The sequence below is a fragment of the Ahaetulla prasina genome, chromosome 3 (genome assembly GCF_028640845.1).
Source record: "Ahaetulla prasina isolate Xishuangbanna chromosome 3, ASM2864084v1, whole genome shotgun sequence".
NCBI classification, from domain to species: domain Eukaryota; kingdom Metazoa; phylum Chordata; class Lepidosauria; order Squamata; family Colubridae; genus Ahaetulla; species Ahaetulla prasina.
Window position 1 is genome coordinate 37,488,988 of NC_080541.1, and position 14,809 is coordinate 37,503,796.

The 14,809-nt window shown below is 40.6% G+C and overlaps 2 protein-coding genes across 2 annotated transcripts in view; one reads left to right on the forward strand and one right to left on the reverse strand.

Moving 5' to 3' along the window:
- The window catches only part of CA13 (carbonic anhydrase 13), a 214,396-nt gene that overhangs the window by 66,109 nt on the left and 133,478 nt on the right, over nucleotides 1-14,809 (reverse strand). The gene's annotated exons all lie outside the window — the stretch shown is intronic.
- SLC7A13 (solute carrier family 7 member 13) lies at nucleotides 7,550-13,899 on the forward strand. Its single transcript, XM_058178844.1, has 4 exons — nucleotides 7,550-8,222; nucleotides 10,788-10,919; nucleotides 12,593-12,957; nucleotides 13,666-13,899. The coding sequence occupies exons 1-4, from the start codon at nucleotides 7,574-7,576 to the stop codon at nucleotides 13,897-13,899; spliced, it is 1,380 nt and encodes a 459-aa protein (XP_058034827.1). The 5' UTR covers nucleotides 7,550-7,573.

A 14,809-nucleotide genomic window follows, 5' to 3' on the forward strand; every position in this document is an offset into this window, starting at 1 on the left:
ACATTGCATAACACGCACACAATAAGCTTTGCAGTGTTGTTGTTTTTTTGGTTGGGGGATTCTAATGCAATCCAATATATCTGTTGGTACTGGCTTGAATATTCTTGTCTGGCAGTAATAATATTTGTGAATTCTATTTGGGTTGCCAGTGGAAATTGGAAACATCTTGGAAAACAAGGAAATCCCATTGTTCAAGGGGACCATTTAAAGTGGCATTTGAAGGAGAAAAATCAGAAAGGGTTATGTGTACCTGTCAAATTGGAAATGGCACAGTTATAATTAACCGCTTCTTAGAAGAGTCCATAGTAAACTTAAGGAGCACTTGTCAAAATAGCAGATGTTGGTAATGTCATCGATTACAAATGCCTTAATTGTGTACCTACATTCCTGCTACAGGCACATAAAGTTGAAGCTGTTGTCTTCTTCCTGCATTTCGTCTTTAGCCACCCTTAACGTTTTCCCCATTTTTTCCATTTTTACTCTTGGTAATTGCTAGTAGTGTGACCAAATAGTTAAAACTAAATCATTTGTTCTCAAGTCAAAGCACAACTATAATATTTGATTTGATTTGATATGATTTGATTTGATATGATTTGAAGATGAGGACCCAGATTGTTGGGGGGCAATAAGTTGACTTTGTATATAATATACAAATGGATGAAGACTATTGCTTGACATAATGTAAGCCGCCCTGAGTCTTCGGAGAAGGGCGGGATATAAATGCAAAAAAAAAAAAAAAAAGATCATTTGGCGGCCGTCTCCAGGAGAGCTTTCCACCAGGTTCGCCTGGTGCGCCAGTTGCGCCCCTTTCTAGACCGGGATGCCTTATGCACGGTCACTCACGCCCTCGTGACGTCTCGTCTGGACTACTGCAATGCTCTCTACATGGGGCTCCCCTTGAGGGGCATCCGGAGGCTTCAGTTAGTCCAGAGCAGCTCTTGTGGTGATAGAGGAGCCCTCGTGGCTCCCGTGTGACACCTATCCTGCGCAGACTGCACTGGCTACCTGTGGCCTTCCGGGTGCGCTTCAAGGTTTTGGTGACCATCTTTAAAGCGCTCCATGGCATAGGGCCGGGCTATTTACGGGACCGCCTACTGCTACCGAATACCTCTCACCGACCCGTGCGCTCTCACAGAGAGGGACTCCTCAGGGTGCCGTCAGCTAGGCAGTGCCGTCTGGCGATACCCAGGGGAAGGGCCTTCTCTGTGGGGGCTCCCACCCTCTGGAACGAACTTCCCCCAGGACTCCGTCAACTTCCGGACCTCCGAACCTTCCGTCGCGAGCTTAAAACACACTTATTCATCTGCGCAGGACTGGATTAGTTTTTAAATTTATATTGGTTTTAAATGGTTTTTATTATTTATATTGTTTTTTAATTCGGCTTGGTAGAATAAGTTTTTTAACTGTGGTTTTAGTCTGTATTTATATGTCTTTTACTTGCCTGTGAACCGCCCTGAGTCCCTCGGGAGATAGGGCGGTATATAAATGTGATTAATAAATAAATAAATAAATATTTTCACTCGGGCACTTTTAATTTCTGCAGATGATGAGAGATTATTTCATTATTTAAGTAGAACAATTTTTCTAGCGCTATCACATTGCCATGGCATAAACCTTAGGTGGCATCAAAGAGATCTAGAAAACTCCTTGCTTTGCCTTCCTCTCATCTTCACCCCTTACCTGAGGCAGCTTAGAAGTTATCCTTAGCTGTCTGAATGTTAAATATTGTTTTAAGCAGAAAACCCTAAAGCAGAAAACAAACTGTGGCAGCTTCACTGTGTGTCTCATTGACCATCCAGTTGGTGTTATAATCGAGAATCACTAGGGGGGTAGATTCTGCAGAATAACAAAATTACAAGTTGGAAGGGATCTTGGAGGTCTTCTAAACTAACCCACTGCTAAAGCAGTAGACCTTGCACCATTTTAGACAAATAGGTGTCCACTCTTCTTAAAATCCTCCAGGGTTGCAATGTGCATCAATTGCCATTTGAATTATACACATCCCCTTCAGGACATTATCTTCCAAGGCCTTCTGCCTTGGGAATGTGAGAATTGCTCTTTCAAGCCATACTCTCTCTATTTCCTTGCCAAGTCTCTGGCGATTCCTTAGCTCAGAGTTTTGAAAAAAGTCTGCATGGTGAAGAGAGAGATAGCGAACCAGCCCTGGTGCTGCTTTCTGGTACCACGTTCCTTGTGCCTGCTTTCAAACACAGGTTTTACTCTATTCCAGTGATGGCGAACCTTTTTGGCACCAAGTGATAAAAAGGGAGCACTTCTTGCACACCTAAGGGCTTATCTGGACCGAGACCAGGAATAGGAGTTTCCCGGGGCATGCGCGCACAGGAGAATGTACTTGCGGTTTCTTCAGGTTTCTTCTTTACTGCTGGCAAATCTTCAGGTTACTGCCACGCATGCACATGTGCCGATCAGCTGGCCAGCACACATGCTCACACCAGAAAATGAAAGATCAGCTCTGATGCAAGCACAAAGGCCAGCTGATCACCGTGTGTGCATGCGCGCCAGAAACCTGGAAGAGGAATGGGTGACACTGCTCGTGCCAGGTGACATGACACTGTGTGCTACTTTGGGCACACGTGCCATAGGTTCGCCATCGCGGCACTATTCAAAAAGCCTCAGGCTCCCTCTGTATGCAGATACACAAAACCAGGATGGGTTTTGTCAAATGGCTAAAAATGCCACTTTATCCATTTTCTCCTCAATCCCAACCACCCCAAAGAGAGTTGCTGATGGTTGTTTTCCAATATCTAGTGCAGTGATGGCTAGATCACCCCACACACAAGATTTCAACTGCACACGTTTCCCAGAATATAGCTCTGCACCTCACTGTTTTGTGCTAGCTTGACAATTATGCATACATTTTTCTTGCCATCTGTTGCAATTATTTTTTAAACATTGACAAAAAGACAGTGTTGGCACCCCCTAAGAAAACATGGATGCTGTCTGTTAAGGCATATGTGCAAATACTTGTCAGTTTCCAGAAATGGACAGAGTGCTACATCATTAATCTGAAGGACATGCAGGTCTCCAAAGAGGAATGCCATCTGTGATCATTCCAAATTTGTTGGGATATTAGCGACTAGCTAGCTTTCTTAATCCTGTTTTGCCAATCAGCAGAAGTCAGCCTAAAGATTCTGTCTGAGTCTTCTGGTTTGTTTTCATTCTAAGTTGTAATAGTTTGTTACTACGCAAGGATTTATTAACCAGCTGTAATTTTGAAGTCTAATTAGTTTAAGGCAAAAGTGACATGACAAGTTCATCATGCTATTAACAGGTTTGGCAGGGAGGTACCATATCAAATTTAACTATACATCAATTTAATTCCAATCACTATTAGGAAAAGGAACTCATGGAAACCAATGTGAGTTGATCACTTACATTGTAGTTTGGTGATCAAGTTTGAGGCGGGGGGGGGGAGCAAAATAAAATGTAACTTTTGGTCAATCTGCTGCATTTCCTTATATTCACTGCCCTAGTTATTCTTCGGCCTTCTTCCCAGGAGCTGGCAAGTATTGAGCAGAAACACTGCTCAGTCCCTCAATTTTATTTTAATCATTTCGACAGATTGGATGCAGAGCCTAACAAGGCAACTTGTCTAAATCCCTCTGGTGTCTGCCCAGGGTACAGATGCATTGGGGCAAATAAAGATAATTGGCAGATGCAACAATTCACATTGTGTTGATATTTGACCTGCTTGACCCATTGGCTGCTATATTGCACTCCGGCTCTTGTTTATTTGGAGTCCGCTAGCTACATAGCTCCAGATTCCAATCCTAATGATGGAACTGATTTCAAATGAAAAAAGAGAAGCAAAACTCTTTCCATTCTTGTGTTTTCTTTGTATTTGTGAATACAGGTAGTCCTCAACTTACAACAGTTCATTTAGTGACTGTTTAGTGAAAGTATCCCATCTTCTGACTTACAAAAGAACAAGACAGAGATTGAGATTTTTGTTGGGAGGAACAATGAAAATAATTGAAATAATGAAGTGATCTGCTAGCTATTTTTTGTCTTCCTCTTTCGGTCAGTTCAACGACTGTTCAAATGGCACTGAAAATGGTGACTTATGGCCATATTTCACACTTACGACCATTGCAGCATCCCCATGGTCACATGATTTTCATTTGGATACTTGACAATTAGTTCATATTTATGACACTTGCAGTGTCCTGGGGCCATGGAATCATCTTTTGCAACCTTCTGACAAGCAAAGTCAATATGGAAGCCAGATTCACTTAACAACTGTCTTACTAAATTAGCAACTGCAGTGATTCACTTAACAAATGTGGCAGCAAAAGTCATAAAATGGAGCAAAACTCACTTTACAAAATTCTCACTTAGCAACATAAATTCTGGGCTCAATTGTGGTCGTGAGTCAAGGACTATCTGTACCTTGATTTGGTCTAAGTCAGTGATGGCAAACCTCTTGGCCTTGGTATGTCAAAAATTTGAAAAATGTCTAACTTGACTCTGCTGGCGTGTCACACCACCCCTGAACAAAAGAGAAGCACTTCTTTATCTATTTTTTTATTTAAACAAAATACAGTCCAATCACCTGTGTGATCACTAGAAGCTACTGCAAAGTGCTTGCCTCCAGGTGGCGCTTTCGTTCCTTTGACAGGCCCCTGAGACCCAGCTGAGGCAGCTTTGGGTTGCATTTCCTAAAACAACGTTGAAGAATGCTCTTTTGTGGTATCTGCAGCTATGCGAAAGCATGCTCCATTCTCAAATGATTTTTGGAGGGCCCAGAAGTCACACAAGAGGATGACCCTATCTGGGGAGTCTGGCATTCTCAGATGGCACTCAAATATCATACATAAATGCTTTTAAGAATAATTGTTGGGTATTAGTCAATGCTGGCATGTCATCCAAAACATTATGGCATGTCACCTTTGACATGTGTCATAGGTTCACTATCACATGGTCTAAATTGTTCCAGGCTGAGGAATTGTATGGATTCTCTGAAATGCCTGACACAAAGGTCTCTGATACATAAATAAGGCCGTTCTTAGATGTATTATTGCTTAAACCAAAGATAAAGAAAGGCAGTCCTTACAAAAATCTTTGTTTATGCTACATCTGTTATCTTTTACAATAACAGCTTTTGTATGTAGTAAAATTCATCCGAATTTTCCATCCATGTTATCTTGAAAGAACCCATTTAGGCAGAAAGGTTAACAAAAAGGCTGTCAGCCCAGCTGCTTGCCTATCGCTTATGTTTGTTTCAAAAGCATCCAAACAATGCTAAACTGTTGAGAGTGGTGTGTATTCTACAGAAAAATATCTACTGCCAACAATTTGTAGGGCTTAGTTTGCAATATTAAACCTGTCAGTTCGGCTATAATGGCATTTTGTATTGTATTTTATGGTGAATGGGCTTGGCCTACGTGTAATGTTTAAGAAAATACAGCACAAGCTCTACACAATGCACTCAGAAATATTGTAATAGGGCTTTGTGTTAGGTAATAATTATAAGATTCATACACTATTAAGTTAAAGGGACCTTAGATTGAATATACAGGTACACCCCAACATATGGGCACAATGGGGCCAGATTTTTAGTTGATAAGCAATGAAGTAAGTCATCACATGACTGTATCCAATTTTACAATCATATTTTCTATGGTGGTTAATCAAGTCACTGCAGTTATTAACTGAATCACACAGACATTAAGCAAATCTCACTTCCCCAAATGACTTTGATTGTCAGAAACTAGCTGGGAAGGTTGCAACTTGTAGTCATGTGGCTGCAAGATACTGCAACTGTTATAAATGCAACCTGGTTGCCAAAAGCCTGAATTGCAAAGAGGTGACTGCAGAAGTGATGTGTGATGGTCATACCCTTGAGAACAGAGGGTAGGTCAGTTTCCAGGCTGTTGTAACTGTGAACCATCGTTAAACTAACACTTGCAAGTCAAGAACTACTTGTCAACACTAACTGGCAGTTAGTCCTCAGTTAACTACTATAATTGAGACAGGAAACTCCATTCCCAAACAACATGGTCACAAAGCAAAACCAAAACCAAAACCTACTTGGTTTACAATGGCAGTTCAAGTGCATTTGTTAAGCAAATCCCATGTGTTAAACAGGACATCATGTGACTATTACTTTCTCCCAGCTTCTCTATTTAATTTGCTAGTTAGAAGTTGGCAGTGAAGGCTTCAAATAGTGATCATGTGACTAGAAGAAGCTGCAACCATAACAGTGCCCGAATTGCAACTGCAGGGATGCTGCGATGGCCACAGCTCTGAAGACTGCCTACATGTCTCCTTGTTTAGTGCCATTGTAAATTCAGTCACTGGTCATTGAGCAAGGATGTCTTGTATATGACTGGGGAGTAAAGACGGTAAAAATGGCCGGGTGAACAATTTCATTTTAAAAGTTTTAAAAGACTAAAGGCCAGCAGATGAAATCTGTAGGAATTTTCTTTGGACTTTTTTTTTTTTTTGGACAAACCAAATACGTGAAGGAGTTGTAGCATCGCCTCAGTCCAGGGTAACACTTTGCTAAATCATTAAAAAACCAGTAAAGTTTTATGGCCATATGCTTCATTTAATGAGTAATCTGGGGAGAACATTGAGAAGCACTTCATTTTGATTAACCAGGTACTTAGATTTGGTAGCAGACTTTTGAGTAAAATATGTAGGAGGAAAATTAACATTCTCTCCTACAGATAGTCTTTTATTCTGTGCAATCTAATGGAACATTGGAAAGAAATTATGTAAAGAGGCTTGGGACTCTGTTTGTCTGCCCAAAAATAGACTAGAATGAGAGCCAGTCTGATGTGGAATGAGAAGCTTCAGAAAGTAAGATTGAATTAGAAAATGTCCTGAATGCTGCAGAGTAACCCAACCCAACCTACCCATCCCACTCCACCCCACCCCACCCCAGTATATTCCTATGAGAAATCAGTTAAGGGTCAGAATGCTACCCACAGTCACACGATGGAGCTGCTAGCAAGGGATTGGAAAGAATTCCAGAAGCCATAATTTGGGGGCTTTCTCTACATCAGGGTCTCCAACCTTGGCAACTTTAAGACTTGTAGACTTCAACTCCCAGAATTCCTCAGCCAGCAAAGCTCTGGGAGTTAGTCCACAAGTTTTAAAGTTGCCAAAGTTGGAGACCCCTGCTTTACATTGCTTTTTTCTTCCAATGGTTCTGTCCAATGGTATATTAGACAGGAATTATGTGTAGAGGTCCAGGAATCAATCTGCCTGCTAACCACCAGCTGATAACTCTCCAAAATCTCAGTGGAAGTGGATTATATCTCTTGTGCAGAAAACCCACAGACTGAGTTAATTGTTCTTAGCAAAACTTGACCTTTGTCCTTTGAAAAGACATGGTTAATCATCATCCCCTTTTTTCCTTTTAAAGTTAAAAAGACAGAGTTCTGAAAACGTTTGCTGTCAAGAAAGGAAGGGCGTACGGTCTTCAAGCTACCCTCAGTTGCTCACTCAAAAGCACCAAAAGAAAACTGAAATCATGGGGCGAGACTCAGATAACCAGGGTAATGATGCAAATACCAGTGAAAACAAGATCCAGCTTAAAAGGACAATGGGCTATTTAGAAGGGGTTAGCTTCATAGTAGGTACAATTATAGGTGCAGGGATTTTTGTCTCCCCAACCGGAGTGCTCAAATATTCCTTGCTCAATGTCGGTGTGTCTTTAATAATCTGGACTGCTTGTGGCATCATCTCACTGATGGGCGCTCTCTGTTACGCAGAGCTCATCACAGCACTGCCATTTTCTGGAGGGGAATACAGCTACATAAAAAGAGCCCTTGGCTCTCCAGTGGCTTTTATCTTTTTATGGACAGCCATGTTTAATAGACCAGCCTCGAATGCTGCTCGAGCCTTGCTGTTTGCCGAATATGCCATTCAACCTTTTTATGGAGAGTGCCCAGCTCCTGAGATGGCAAAGAAATGTTTGGCATTGGCTGTTCTCTGGTTCCTTGGGATTCTCAATGGGCAAAGCGTCAAGATGGCTGCCTGGGTGCAGATTGTTTTCACCTTTCTCAAGATGATGGCTCTCTCCATTATTGCAATCGGTGGAATAGTTCTGTTGATTGGAGGAAAGAAAAAAAACACAGCCAGATTCGAAAATGCTTTCAGTGCAGAGATTCCAGATGCTGTGCAGATCTCAGAAGCATTTTTCCAAGGGTTGTATGCATACGGTGGCTGGTGGTCACTCAGCTACTTGGCAGGTATGTCTTCCATTTTCTTTGCCAAATCACTTGCTGTGCTGTCAATAAAATCTTGACTACAGCTAGCCCTTGACTTACCACTCTTTATTCAATTACTATTTGAAGTTATGCTGAACAAATTGTAGTTATGGCTGATCCTTGCAGTTCTGGCTGTTTTAACATTCCTGCAGTTATGTGATTATGATCCCATTGACAGATCCTATTTATGACAATTGCAAACTCCACGGTCCCATGATTATCATTTGAGAACTTACCTGCCAACTTCTCTAGTAAGTCAGTTGGGAAGCCAGCAGGGGAAGGTTGCAAGTTGCTGAGGCAGGGGTGAAATGCTATTGGTTTGGGCCGGTTCGCCCAAACCGGTAGTAAAAGAATGCTTTAAAAAGTAATGGGGGGAGTTCCAACGATCGTGTGTCACACAGCTGTGTGTCACACAGCTGATCTTCAGAACTTTTAAAAAAAACTTTTTAAGCATTTTTTTACTACCGGTTCTCTGGAACCAGTAGTAAAAAAATGCTAAAAAAAAGTTTTTAAAAAGTTCCGAAGATCAGTTGTGCGACAATCAGCTGTGCCACATGATTTATATTCGCTAGAAAGCAGGAAATCCTGCAAATCTAAATTGCGTGGCACAGCCGTTTCCCTGCCACGCTCTTCTACTTACCTTTGCAGACTCAGAAAAGGCTTCTTGGTGCCTGGGGTGTGCATGCATGCATAGCGTGAGTTTGGTGTGCATGCACGCTCAAAGCGAACCAGTAGCAGACTTCAGAGCATTTCACCCTTGTGCTGAGGTAAGTCCCCTCTGCTCTTATACCCTTCCTCAGCCACTTTATGCTCATCACATGCCAGCCACCCTGACCTCACTTTGCCTCCCTTGTGCACCCTCCCTGACAATTGCTGTACCTTCCTGATGCACCTTCCTCAACCCTCGCCATTTTAAAAAAGGATGTGTTTGTTGTTTACTTCATTCAGACTGAATCCATTCTCCCATGTAACTTAAATCCATTTAGAATACTGCCCCATTTATCTGGCCATAATGAAATAAGCAGTTTATTTTCACACAGTTCTGTGAGACTAAAATAGGCCAATTCTTATTAATCATGGCCCCGTTACACTCTTTTTGTAAATGAATTGGGGAAAATCCATCTTGCGAAGAAACATAGTATGTAGTTTGTATGACAATGCTTTGACTGGAAATTTACACCTCTGCCTAAAAAAAGACAAAAATAAAATTGGTGGTAAGGAACACTTTGCTAGAAAGGATGATAGCACTGGAGGAAATCACTGCTGACCTATATCCCAGTAGTGGGATTCTACTGGTTGGGGCTGGTTTGTGCAAACTGTTAGCTCCGACTTTCAGCTGTGAGCGAACTGGTTCTCTGTTTCTTTCAAGTGGGCCTGCCCACCCGCCCCTGCGTTATACTTACCTGTATTTCTGCTTCCAAAGCCCAGCTGATCAGGGCAGCAGAGTGGATTGCCACTCGTCAACTGTTTTCCTTGGTCTCAGTTCAATTTTCTGCAAATTGCGCACATGTGTGCACACCTGCACAGCGCACGCTCAGCGAATCAGTTGCTAAACCGGTAAGATCCCACCCCTGCTGTATCCTCCCAAGGTGACATAAATGAGCATGCTCCATCAACGCATTCTCAAAATTCCAGACCTATGTAACCTTATGACAGTGTCAGATGCTAAGAGACTGGATTTTGGAGTCCATGCCTTTTTCTGAAGCCTGATAACTGGGAAGGTATATTTCTGTATGAAAAACAGGTTAAGGATTCCGAGTGATATGAACCTCATCCTAAAATTTGCACCAGATTATAGGTGTTGCTAGGATGACTGAAGAAACTCATGGAATGTAAACATGACAGGAACTGAAATTTGCTCTTTGTAATTTCTGAAAGTCTTCAGGGGAGATTAGATCTTGTAGTTCTTTTCTGGCAGGGGTCAATCTCCTTAAGAATAACTCAACAAATAGATATCCCTGCTAATATCATAAGATGCAGATTCGTTTTTTAAAATACAACGGCTGCATCTCAGAACATAGGCTATTCTGTAAGTTTTCATAGTGATTTTTTTGGTTATTTTTTTTCTTGGGTGTTGTGTTTTGTATTTTGACTTTTATTGGCTGCTTTGAGTTGAGTAGGTAGAGCTAGCCAAAAAGTCTAATAAATCAATAATAGAATAGAAATACTTTGCATGAGAAACCATTTAAAGTTTTAAATTTGTTCCTGTACCACTGTTCAGGACACAGCAGTGATAAATTATTAATGATGATGTTTGATTTGAAATCAAATTTAAAGCATTACAACAAAAACGGTGATGTCTAAAAGTAGTAAATTCAGGGGCACTGATCACTGCTTCGTATATGCAGCATTTCAGAATGAAATGAATTTGAAAATGTTTCTGGATTGTTTCCAAATTGCTTTTAAGAACCTGACGAATGGAAATGGGAAAAGCAGGAAACCTTTTTTGCTTGAGAAAAATTATGTTTTTAGTAAATACTTGGGATTGTATATTTTCTTGCTGTATGAATAGATACATTCGAGTAATTTCTATTTTATGTCTTGCAGAGGAGATTAAAAATCCAAGCAGAAACATTCTTTGGACTGTGTTGACTGCACTTCCTTTGGTCACTATTTTCTATTTGCTGGTTAACATTTCATATCTGACAGTTCTCACACCACAGGAAATTATTTCCTCAGGTATGACTGGGGAGTCCGTATTTTTCATTCACAAAGGGTCACTGTATCACCTATAATCAATATAACAAAGAATTCACTAAATAAACTCAGATGAATCACAGGCAATGTATTCACTTGCAGTAAACTGCGGCACAAATATTCTGACTGCCTCTGTAGGATACCACTTTTAGTGCATCTCCAATCCACAATTAAATTGTTCTTGGCTTAACAACACAGTGCAACAACAGTTGTTGCAAAGCTATCCATCCACTCCAATGAAGGTAAAATAAGGTGACCAGTTGTTGGTGAAAGGCTAGGAATGCTTATTAAGCACTTTCAGGCTTATGGGGACATGCCTCCTCCCCCTCCCCGCTACAGTCTCAGTCAGGCTGGCCTGCCACCATTCTACTAGTATCTTCCTGCAGAGCTGTGTGGGGTAGAATAGGCCTTGTACTGGAGGCCCTTGAGATTTCAGCAAGAAAGGAAGAGGGATGTTTTTAGCACTGGGTTTGTTTTGTATTGCCAATCCTGCTTCAGCTGGTTGTGAATGGTTTATGTAGGCACAGATCTCTCTACACACGAGGGTATCTGTCACCATTTTGCACCCTCAATTAAATGATGGGTGGTAAATTTAAAGGGTGGTCTTTCAGAATTGCACTGTAACACTAAACTATTCAGCCAACAGTGCTGCAAATGATTTGATTGCATTGTACGGCTCGAACAACTAAATGTTGAAATGACAAGACTTCCATTCCTTTATTGCTTTCCAAATATAGAGGAACTGGGGAGTTGGCATTTTTAATCCCTATCTATCTATCTATCTATCTATCTATCTATCTATCTATCTATCTATCTATCTATCTATCTATCTACAGGAATGATTAGAATGATATAGAAATATCCCTTAGTGATTCCAAACTGTTTTTCTTTTACCTTGATTCATTACATGGAATTTTATGGAAGGAATTGAAAAGGGCTCAGGAAGGAGCCTAGAGATTAATCCAGAAACACCCCCCTTCCTATTGTGAAGTGTGTGTGTGTGTGTGTGTGATTGACAGACGCTTTTCTCACTGACTGGAATTATGTTGAAGAGGGAGGACAGCAAAGCCAAAGGATTAAACTAATTGCTTTGCTTAAACCTGTGCATGTTTGATAGTGCGCCAGAAGACAGGGATTGGTAATGTGGTCAGCAAACTTCATGCCAGTAATAACGTATAAAAATATTTATGTTTTATTAAAGATGTAATTGGTCCAGGTGAAGGTTTTACAACACAAAGTTGCATATAAGGTTTTTTTGTTGATAACACTATGGAAGTACTTTGCCATTGCTGACTTTTAAAATAGGTTTTTTAAAAAAACGTCAGTCTAATGACCAGATATGAGAATACCTGGACCAGACATGAGAATACCTACAAGGAGAATTCCCCTTCCAGCAAGATTACCTAATGATGGCTACCTGCTTCAGGTATCATTTTCTTAGAGCTAGGAAAGGGGAAAGGATCACTGAGCTTTATTCAGCTTTGCAATTCCAAACAATGTTGCTTCAGTTACTCTGGAACCAAATCTTATTTGTTCTCCAAAGTTCACTGAAGCATATTAAGGTTCATTAATATACGAAGCTATGTGTGATATATTGAGGAAAGCTGTTTAGCCTTTACACATAATCTGTTAACAATGTTGATATTTCTTTTCAGTTGTTGTAGCAGTCATGTGGGCTGAGAAAGTGATCCCTTCGTTTGCTTGGATAATTCCTGCATCTGTGGCTATTTCTATATTTGGTGCCCTCAACGGCAGCGTATTCACTCTTGGGCGGTTGAGCTATGCTGCAAGTCAGTCTGGACAGTTGCCCATTATAGTATCCATGCTTAATATCCACCGTTCTACTCCAGCACCAGCCATGATTTTGTCCACCGTTATTGCAACTGCTTTCCTCATTTCATCTGATCTAATTGCTTTAATGAATTATTTTGGATTCTCCATTTGGCTTATGACTGGACTAACATGCACTAGTGTCATTGTCCTCCGATATCGAGAGCCTGATCTACTCAGGCCATACAAGGTACATAGAAAGGAATGGAAATGTGTAGCTAAATGTTTAACTTGCATCCTATTGTGCATAATGTCTGGGTCTGGTAATATTTCAAGGGTCAGTCGGTCACCCTAAGCAAGCCCAGTTTCAATTTTACCAGTGAAATAGATAAACAAAGGAAACTGCTTTATACTAAATCAGATCACACAACAATCTAGTCCCAGCAGGGTTTCTTTTGATTGGCAATTACAAGTCCCCAGGTTCTCAAAATTTTCCATTCCCTGATTCTGAGAACCGCATCCAACCTTGCTCTGCTGTGTTTGTACAATGAGTAAATTCTGTTCGGATGATAGAGAATGTGGAAGAAAAACATCACAGGCAATGCTGATTTTGCATTCATGAAATTCACCTTTTTTAAAAATAGCTTAACAGCTCAGTACTATATATAGTGGCCATATGCAAGATTAAGATTCAGGCAAATTATTGTAAGATGATTACTTAAGCCTTACATTTAAAGAAAGTGGCCCCGGAGTTATTTATGGTTCCCCTACTGGTAGTGACCATAAGTTAATTGTATATACTTAGAAAATCCATAAGAAATGATTGTCTGATGCAGGAAAGATTTTGCCTAAAGTTGATTCATGTTCATATATGAAATGTAATTTTTTTTTGCATTTCTTTCTTGCTTGTTCATTTTTTTAACACCTGTTGTCTTAACTCTATCTTTATATTTTACAGGTTTGTTTACCAGTTGCCTTTGGAATGGTGGCCATTTCCTTGTTCTTAGTTTTGGTTCCTATAATTTGGTCCCCAAAAGTGCAGTATTTATATGCTTTCCTTTTCATGGTTGGTGGTTTCCTTTTATACCTTCCCTTTATACATTTTCGAATACATTTTGAGTGGCTTGATAAAATCACTTGCTATCTGCAGCTGCTGCTCGAGGTTTCGCCTGCTAATTATAAATCTGAGTAATGTCAACATTTGAAACTCTGCAGTAGGAACAAAGCGTTACTTGTGAAGCACAGCAACAGCTTCTGATACCTCCCTTGTTGCTTTTAAAAAAATATATGCACGTTGGTGAAATATATGTACATATACACAAGTGGCTGCTTCATCAAAAGAACTTGACTGAATAAACCTGGGGTCTCCAACCTTTAAGACTTGTGGACTTCAACTCCCAGAGTTCCTCAGCCAGCTTTGCTGACTGAGGGACTCTGGGAGTTGAAGTCCACAAGTCTTAAAGGGACCAAGGTTGGAGATCTCTGGAATAAACCATGTACCTCAGTGCTTTCAACCCTGGCAGCATTAAGATGTGTGTACTTCAACTTCCAAGCTGCTGGCTGGGGAATTCTGGGAGTTGAAGTCCACACATTTTAAAGTTGCCAATTTTGAAAAATACTGCTATAGCTTTTTCCAACTCCTCTGAAAAAGCTTCTAGGAGTCTGGGAGACTCAGGGGGATACAGTGGAAGAAGACTTTAAAAAAAAACAAGACTAAAAAAAAACACACCAAAAGAATATAACACTGTTTGCCAAATAAAAAGTGAAAATACCTTTAACATAATTAAGGAGAAAAAAATCTTAAAACTCTGAACAACTTTTAACAAATCCTTTGTTAAAAAACAACTTTGTTATCCTTTATTAAAAGTTGGCATCATCATTATTAGGCTTTGGTATGGCATCAATTTTTCTGTGGTTACTTCTACATCAGCACTGTTTGGTTATTTTTCAAATGTCTTTTGTGCCTCTATCCCATGGGTGTCAAACTTGTGGCATCATATTGCCATCATGTGACGTATCCAGAGGTGGGATTCACTTACCTTCCCTACCGGTTCGCATGCGCAGTAGTCACGCATTACATCTGGGCGGGTGGGCGGAGCCTC